The 8,981-nt window shown below is 39.0% G+C and overlaps 1 protein-coding gene across 1 annotated transcript; it reads right to left on the reverse strand.

Moving 5' to 3' along the window:
- Positions 1-628: 628 nt before the first annotated feature.
- LOC120039525 (zinc finger protein 239-like) lies at positions 629-6,898 on the reverse strand. Its single transcript, XM_038984933.1, has 2 exons — positions 6,764-6,898; positions 629-2,253 (listed from the first exon to the last, which is right to left on the reverse strand). Exons 1-2 carry the CDS (start codon positions 6,834-6,836, stop codon positions 1,652-1,654), a joined length of 675 nt encoding a protein of 224 aa, XP_038840861.1. The 5' UTR covers positions 6,837-6,898; the 3' UTR covers positions 629-1,651.
- Positions 6,899-8,981: the final 2,083 nt, after the last annotated feature.

An 8,981-nucleotide genomic window follows, 5' to 3' on the forward strand; every position in this document is an offset into this window, starting at 1 on the left:
AGATATAAAACTGTCCAGTTTTACTGTTTTCTGCAGCTCGTTCCAGTTGCTAGACATTGAATTGACGTCTGTGTCTCTGTTGAAGGTTGTAGGTCTTCCAGCAGGACAACAACCCTAAACTCAAATCAAATCTGGAGTGTTCTGTTCTGGAGTGTTCTGTTCTGGAGTGTTCTGTTCTGGAGTGTTCTGTTCTGGAGTGTTCTGTTCTGGAGTGTTCTGTTCTGGAGTGGCCAGCGAAGAGTCCTGGAGCCTCATGTATCAATATTGTGTAGAAACTATTATATATATTATATATATATATATATTCCAAATACTACTTTCGAATGGAATTTAGAATGTTTGTAGGCATAGAAAAGGTGTGATTTGTCAAACAACCCTACGAGTGTCACAGCACACTGGTAGGAGATAACCATTCATAAAATACAAATTGTTCTGAGCTTCAGTGCTACTGCACCACCTTGGCTATTTGCATTTCGAAATGCCCCTAATTAACCATATATGGTCAAAATCATCCCTTTGATAAAGCCCACGGGGGAAATATACAACACCGTACCATGAAATATGACACAATCAACAACAAAAAAAGCGATGAAAAAATAAAACTTTTCAGAGACTGAAATAGAGGTGCTCGTGTCAAAGTTTGAGTACAACTTGAGTACAGCTTTAATTTGTCTCCGTTGTGGCTTAAGAACACAGAGAGATTAACCAATAAGAACACAGAGAGATTAACCAATAAGAACACAGAGAGATTAACCAATAAGAACACAGAGAGATTAACCAATAAGAACACAGAGAGATTAACCAATAAGAACACAGAGAGAGGACTATTATAACTCAAGTTGCTTTAGCAAGAAGGTAAATATACGTTGAATGAGTAGACAACACTCCCCAATAAGCCATCCACCCTCAACAGCTTCCTCCTGTAAGGGTATAGGCAACACACTGCTGTTCTGCAGAACTGAATGAGTCGTGAGTCATGGCCACACATTCAGCAGCATCTTCTGCTCATATTTGGGAACCCATTGATGACATCATGTCAAAGAAACCCCTCTTTGACTTCAACCTGTTGTGTGATGTCGTATATGGCAGTGTGGCAAAATGTTCCAACAGAGCAGATCAGACATCTCTCCTTCCATTTCAAAATGTATTATCTCTTAGTCTTTTAACAGTATTTACACAATGGATTACCTTTCACACGTGCCTCTAATGTAACAAATTACTGGACTTTATACAGATTGTAATCGTTAGAAATGCATTGATGCGGTCAAATTATATATAGCCTGTCAAGATATGGAAATACAATGAAAACTAAAAATATTTTCCTTATTACTCTCACAATGTCAGACAGACGTTCTGGATCATACAAGACAAGGCTCCTGTTTCTATTAACTGTTCTAGAAGGCTACTTACTTATATAATAATTTACATTTTGCAAATAATATAATGAACAACATCATAGGGTTGACATTTTGCCTCCAATCAATCGAGGCTCATAAGAAAAATAATATACATATTTTAAAATATTTTATCTGATTTTAGACATGATCAGGTCTCCAGATAAAAAACAAAAGCAAAAGTAAAGTTTTTTTTTTTATGATTTCATATAAACAATACGATTTCATTTGGCATGAACAAAAACACTAATTCTCAGTCAAAAACATAAGTCAGAACACAGCCTCTCTATTCTCTCATGTGATTTCAGGTCCTCTGACTGGGAAAATGTCTTTCCACAATGAGAGCAGTGGTATGTCTTCTCCTCCTGTGTATGTCTCCTCTGATGTGATTTCAGGTTCCCCAACTGAGTAAAACTCTTTCCACAGTGGGAGCATTGGTAGGGCTTTTCTCCTGTGTGTGTCCTCTCGTGCTTTGTCAGGCCTTCTAACCACCTAAAACTCTTTCCACAGTGGGAACAGTGGTAGGACTTTTCTCCTGTGTGTATTCTCTCATGTGACTTCAGGCTTCCTAACCAGGTAAAAGTAATTCCACAGTGGGAGCAGCGGTAAGGCTTCTCTCCAGAGTGTATTCTCTTATGTATTTTCAGGCTCCCTAACTGACTAAAACTGTTTCCACACTGGGGACATTGGAAAGGCTTTTCTCCTGTGTGTGTCCTCTCATGCTCTTTTAGGTTTCGTAACTTAGTAAAACTCTTTTCACAGTGGGAGCAGTGGTGTTGTCTCGCTGGTTTGGGCGTCTCTGGGTCTGGTTCCCCTGAAGGACTCTTCCTGCTGTCAGAGGGAGAGTCTGGTCTTTCTCCTGCCAAAGACAAACATATTATTTAGTTAAACAGGGGCCTGAATGAAACCTCCACATGATAAAACTGTCTTCCTATGAGGTTTAATCTAGACTAGATCCCCCCCCCCCCCCCCCTACATTCCTCAATAACACAAGGTCAGTTTTCACAACATTACACCATTAAACGTAAACTTGGTGAGATTAAAAAAAAAAAAAAAAAAGATGTAGAGCTCCAAATCTAATCTTGTTCTCATGGCTGTCATGTTTTGGTCGAAAAATGTACTAAAATGGTCATAAAATGTACATTTCGACCTCCAAGTTGAACCACAAAGATGGTTGGAGGTCCACACATCAGAGAATGTTGAACTTGAATGGGAATATCAGTTGTTTTAAATTATACTGTCAACCCTCCATAAGAAACCTGTTGGAAATCATAAAAATTAAACAGAATAGAGAGGACCATTTAAGTTGACATTCAACGGTTGGACGGACCGGCGGCCATCTTTGTGGAAGTAATTAGAAGTTAAAATGTAAATTTCATTACAATTTCAATGATGTTGTCACGACTTCTACCGAAGGTAACTCCTCTCCCTGTTCGGGCGGCGCTCGGCGGTCGGCGTCGCCGGTTTACTAGCCGCCAACGGGTCCCTTTTTCCTTTTCTGTTTGTTTTGTCTGTGATCCTTTTCACACCTGGTTTCATTTGCGTTTATTTCTGTGTGTATATAGGGCACCTGTTGCCTGCCTTAGTTCGTGCGGGATTAAGCTTGTGTGTATTTGCGCTCGATTATATGTGATGTTTGTTGTTTTCACTATTACGCACGTGTATGTAAAGTGTCGGAACTGTGTTTGTTCCTCCGTGCGTTTGCACGAGTTTCTGAATATCGAGAGCGTAGTTTTTTGGATTTTCATCTGTGCCATTTTTGTATTGGTGGACTATATGATTAAACACGCTTCTCAGATATCCCTGCTCTCCTGCGCCTGACTCCTACACCTCTCACCGAGACGCACCTTATCACAGATGTACTGCAGTGGTCTGAAGCAGAGGTGCAAAGTACTTAAGTAAAGATACTTTAAAGTACTACCTAAGTACTTTTCCTTGACATCCAAAAGTACTCGTTACATTTTGAATGCTTAGCAGGACAGCAAAATGGTCAAATTCACACACTTTTCAAGAGAACATCCCTGATCATCCTTACTGCATCTGATCTGACAAATACATTGTTTGCAAATGACGCCTGAGTGTTGGAGTGCCCCTGGCTATCCGTAAAATAACAAAACAAGAACATTGTGCGGTCAGGTATGCTTAATATAAGGAATGTGAAATTATTAATACTTTTACTTTTTATACTTAAAATTATATTTTAGGAATTACATTTGATACTTAAGTATATTTAAAACCAAATACTTTTAGACTTTTACTCGAGTAGTATTTTACTGGGTGACTTTTACTTGAGTCATTTTCTATTAAGGTATCTTTACTTTTGAGTCATTTTCTATGAAGGAATCTTTACTTTTACTTGAGTCATTTTCTATTAAGGAATCTTTACTTTTACTCTAGTATGACAGTTGGGTACTTTTTCCACCACTGGTCTGAAGGGTCCATTCTATGAATTCTATGTGTATAATTGAAATGACACCCACCCTGTATTCAACCGATGGCAGGCAAGACTCAAAAACCTCAGATGATGTAAAGTAGGGTCTAAACTACAACATGTGCAAACAAGGAGTTTGCATGTTTTTAGATAATTGATGTTAAAAGGTTAAAAATGTAATAATTAAAAATAAAAAGAATTGGGGGGGGGGGTTATAAAACAGTTTAACAACCCTTTATGTTTTTCAATGATATCAAACTCAACCGTTTCTCTATTCCAGTGATTAAAACATGGATGTCTCATGGTCTGGTGGGGAATAGAAAACGGGTCAACTTTGAACATTTAAAATAAATAAATGTAACCTTTATTTAACTAGGCAAGTCAGAACAAATTCTTATTTTTAATGAAGGCCTACCCGGGGAACAGTGGGTTAACTGCCTTGTTCAGGCGCAGAACGACAGATTTTCACCTTGTCAGCTCGAGGATTCGATCTTGCAATCTTTTGGTTACTAGTCCAATGCTCTAACCACTAGGCTACCTGCCGCTACCTGCCGCCCCCCACATCTCCTGAATGTTTTGCCATTCAGGTCCAAAAAGTCCTTTTCTGACCACTTCTTCCATGGGCAAACATCTATGGACACACTATGGATACTCTATGGACACAGGGCTAGGCTACATCCTCTATATCTACAACAGGGCTAGGCTACATCCTCTATATCTACAACAGGGCTAGGCTACATCCTCTATATCTACAACAGGGCTAGGCTACATCCTCTATATCTACAACAGGGCTAGGCTACATCCTCTATATCTACAACAGGGCTAGGCTACATCCTCTATATCTACAACAGGGCTACATCCTCTATATCTACAACAGGGCTACATCCTCTATATCTACAACAGGGCTAGGCTACATCCTCTATATCTACAACAGGGCTAGGCTACATCCTCTATATCTACAACAGGGCTAGGCTACATCCTCTATATCTACAACAGGGCTAGGCCACATCCTCTATATCTACAACAGGGCTAGGCTACATCCTCTATATCTACAACAGGGCTACGCTACATCCTCTATATCTACAACAGGGCTAGGCCACATCCTCTATATCTACAACAGGGCTAGGCCACATCCTCTATATCTACAACAGGGCTAGGCTACATCCTCTATATCTACAACAGGGCTACGCTACATCCTCTATATCTACAACAGGGCTAGGCCACATCCTCTATATCTACAACAGGGCTAGGCTACATCCTCTATATCTACAACAGGGCTAGGCTACATCCTCTATATCTACAACAGGGCTAGGCTACATCCTCTATATCTACAACAGGGCTAGGCTACATCCTCTATATCTACAACAGGGCTACGCTACATCCTCTATATCTACAACAGGGCTAGGCTACATCCTCTATATCTACAACAGGGCTAGGCTACATCCTCTATATCTACAACAGGGCTAGGCTACTGAGACCTCAGTAAAAGATGTCAAAAAATACAAGTTTTCCATTTCAATTTATAAAACGGGTCATATCATTAAAAAGTACCAAGAATCCATGTGAATTGTTTGAAGAGGATGCTATATCGTTACAAATGATATATGTATAAAAATGAGCTGGATCAGAAAGGCTACTTTTGAGATTGTCAAAAATGTATATATAAAAATAGATCTCAGAATCTAGACTCTATATATTAGAGCACACTATAAGGAGTATAATGACTCCAAGATAATCTAGACTCTATATATTAGAGCACAATATAAGGAGTATAATGACTCCAAGATAATCTAGACTCTATATGTTAGAGCACACTATAAGGAGTATAATGACTCCAAGATAATCTAGACTCTATATGTTAGAGCACACTATAAGGAGTATAATGACTCCAAGATAATCTAGACTCTATATGTTAGAGCACACTATAAGGAGTATAATGACTCCAAGATAATCTAGACTCTATATGTTAGAGCACACTATAAGGAGTATAATGACTCCAAGATAATCTAGACTCTATATGTTAGAGCACACTATAAGGAGTATAATGACTCCAAGATAATCTAGACTCTATATATTAGAGCACAATATAAGGAGTATAATGACTCCAAGATAATCTAGACTCTATATGTTAGAGCACACTATAAGGAGTATAATGACTCCAAGATAATCTAGACTCTATATGTTAGAGCACAATATAAGGAGTATAATGACTCCAAGATAATCTAGACTCTATATATTAGAGCACAATATAAGGAGTATAATGACTCCAAGATAATCTAGACTCTATATGTTAGAGCACAATATAAGGAGTATAATGACTCCAAGATAATCTAGACTCTATATGTTAGAGCACAATATAAGGAGTATAATGACTCCAAGATAATCTAGACTCTATATGTTAGAGCACACTATAAGGAACATAATGACACCAAGATGTTGTCTGTATCACGTAGGGTTCAGAGGTCATGGGGTCTAACAGGAGGCATGTATAGGTCTAAAAAGGTCCTAAAATGGCCACTTTTATCATGGTTCTCTCAAACATGGTTTGTGTTACAAATGTAAAAAAACATATCGAACATACTTCCTCCAATGAGGTTTCTATGAGAGAATTGCCAAAACATTATATTCTGAGATACAAAAAATATTTTCGGGCCACGTTGGCATGGAATCACTCTCCAGTGTAATACAATGTAATTTGAGTCATGATAAGAGCAAGTCCATTCTGTGAGACATTAAAGATGTGATTTTGCGTGTAAATCCATTGTTAAGGTTTTGTTGGTGACCCGCTCTTTGGTGGTATACACATCTTACAGTGTAGTTATCAATTCCTACATTAAATAATAACATATTCAAGCATCAACATTCAGTAGAACGCTGTTTTAAAACCACGCATCAGTTCATCAATAGTTTGTGCTCCTGTTTTTAAGACAGTACTTACTGGTCTTAATCAGATCTCCTGTCTCCCCCTGTTCTTGTTCTTCCTTCTTCTCCTCTTTCAATGTGACAGTCATCTCCCCCTCATCCTCCTCCACTCCAAAAACTGCATCCTCCTCTTCTTTTACTGTAACATCCTCTTCCTCTTTCACTCTGAACGAGTCTTCCTCTTCTTTCACTGAAACGTCTTTCTCTTCTTCTTTCACTGTAACAGCCTCACCCTCTTCTTGTTTTTGTATTGTAACATCCTCCTCTTCCTCCTCCTCTTTCACGAGAACTTCTTTCTCCGTCCAGCAGACGTCCTCTTCTGTAGCAGGAGGAGAGTAGCTTAGTGAACTCATGGTCGGAGACGTTAGCTAACTAGCTAGCGTTCGTTAGCCTAGTGATAGGCTAATTTATCAAGCCAGCTACCTAACAACGTATATATGAAATTAAATGGGGAAACTAGCTAGCTATAAGACATACGTATTTTTAAAACACAGGTGCAACTATACAACGACTATTTTATCGAGAAATGTAGTGAGGTGGCTGACTAGCTGCTGTTGTTGTTGTTGACGAAGAAACGTCCCGTCCACTAGATTATACGTCACACTAGCAGTGTCGCCTGAAAGACGCACATCGCCTTCTGCCGACTGGACTGCGTCACGCTTTTGAGAGAAATTGTTATTTTATTTCCAGACAACAAAAAAATCTAATAAAAAAAAAAAAAATCTTTCATCAAATAATAATAAAATAATGTGCGGCAAGTAGCCTAACGGTTATAACGGTTATAGCGGTTTGAATACCAGAGTAGAACAGGAAAACATCTGAAAGATCAGTTGATGTGTCCTTGAGCAATGGCTGACCCTGTAACACAACACCTATCATACTACTATGTCTGACCCTGTAAAACAACACCTATCATACTACTATGGCTGACCCTGTAACACAACACATTACACTGTACCCATCATACTACTATGTCTGACCCTGTAAAACAACACCTATCATACTACTATGACTGACCCTGTAACACAACACCTATCATACTACTATGGCTGACCCTGTAACACAACACCTATCATACTACTATGACTGACCCTGTAACACAACACCTATCATACTACTATGGCTGACCCTGTAAAACAACACCTATCATACTACTATGGCTGACCCTGTAACACAACACATTACACTGCACCTATCATACTACTATGTCTGACCCTGTAAAACAACACCTATCATACTACTATGTCTGACCCTGTAAAACAACACCTATCATACTACAATGGCTGACCCTGTAACACAACACCTATCATACTACTGTGACTGACCCTGTAAAACAACACCTATCATACTACTATGTCTGACCCTGTAAAACAACACCTATCATACTACAATGGCTGACCCTGTAATACAACACCTATCATACTACAATGGCTGACCCTGTAACACAACACCTATCATACTACTGTGACTGACCCTGTAAAACAACACCTATCATACTACTATGGCTGACCCTGTAAAACAACACCTATCATACTACTATGGCTGACCCTGTAACACAACACCTATCATACTACTATGACTGACCCTGTAACACAACACATATCATATTACTATGACTGACCCTGTAAAACAACACCTATCATACTACTATGACTGACCCTGTAAAACAACACCTATCATACTACTATGGCTGACCCTGTACAACAACACCTATCATACTACTATGACTGACCCTGTAAAACAACACCTATCATACTACTATGGCTGACCCTGTAAAACAACACCTATCATACTACTATGGCTGACCCTGTAAAACAACACCTATCATACTACTATGGCTGACCCTGTAAAACAACACCTATCATACTACTATGACTGACCCTGTAAAACAACACCTATCATACTACTATGTCTGATCCTGTAAAACAACACATGACACTGCACCTATCATACTACAATGGCTGACCCTGTAATACAACACATTACACTGCACCTATCATACTACTATGACTGATCCTGTAACACAACACATTAAACTGCACCACCATACTACTATGACTGACCCTGTAAAACAACACATTTCACTGCACCTGTCATACTACTATGGCTGACCCTGTAACACAACACCTATCATACTACTATGAATGACCCTGTAACACAACACATTACACTGCACCTATCATACTACTATGGCTGACCCTGTAAAACAACACCTATCATACTACTATGACTGA

The sequence above is a fragment of the Salvelinus namaycush genome, unplaced genomic scaffold, assembly GCF_016432855.1.
Source record: "Salvelinus namaycush isolate Seneca unplaced genomic scaffold, SaNama_1.0 Scaffold277, whole genome shotgun sequence".
Classification (NCBI taxonomy): domain Eukaryota; kingdom Metazoa; phylum Chordata; class Actinopteri; order Salmoniformes; family Salmonidae; genus Salvelinus; species Salvelinus namaycush.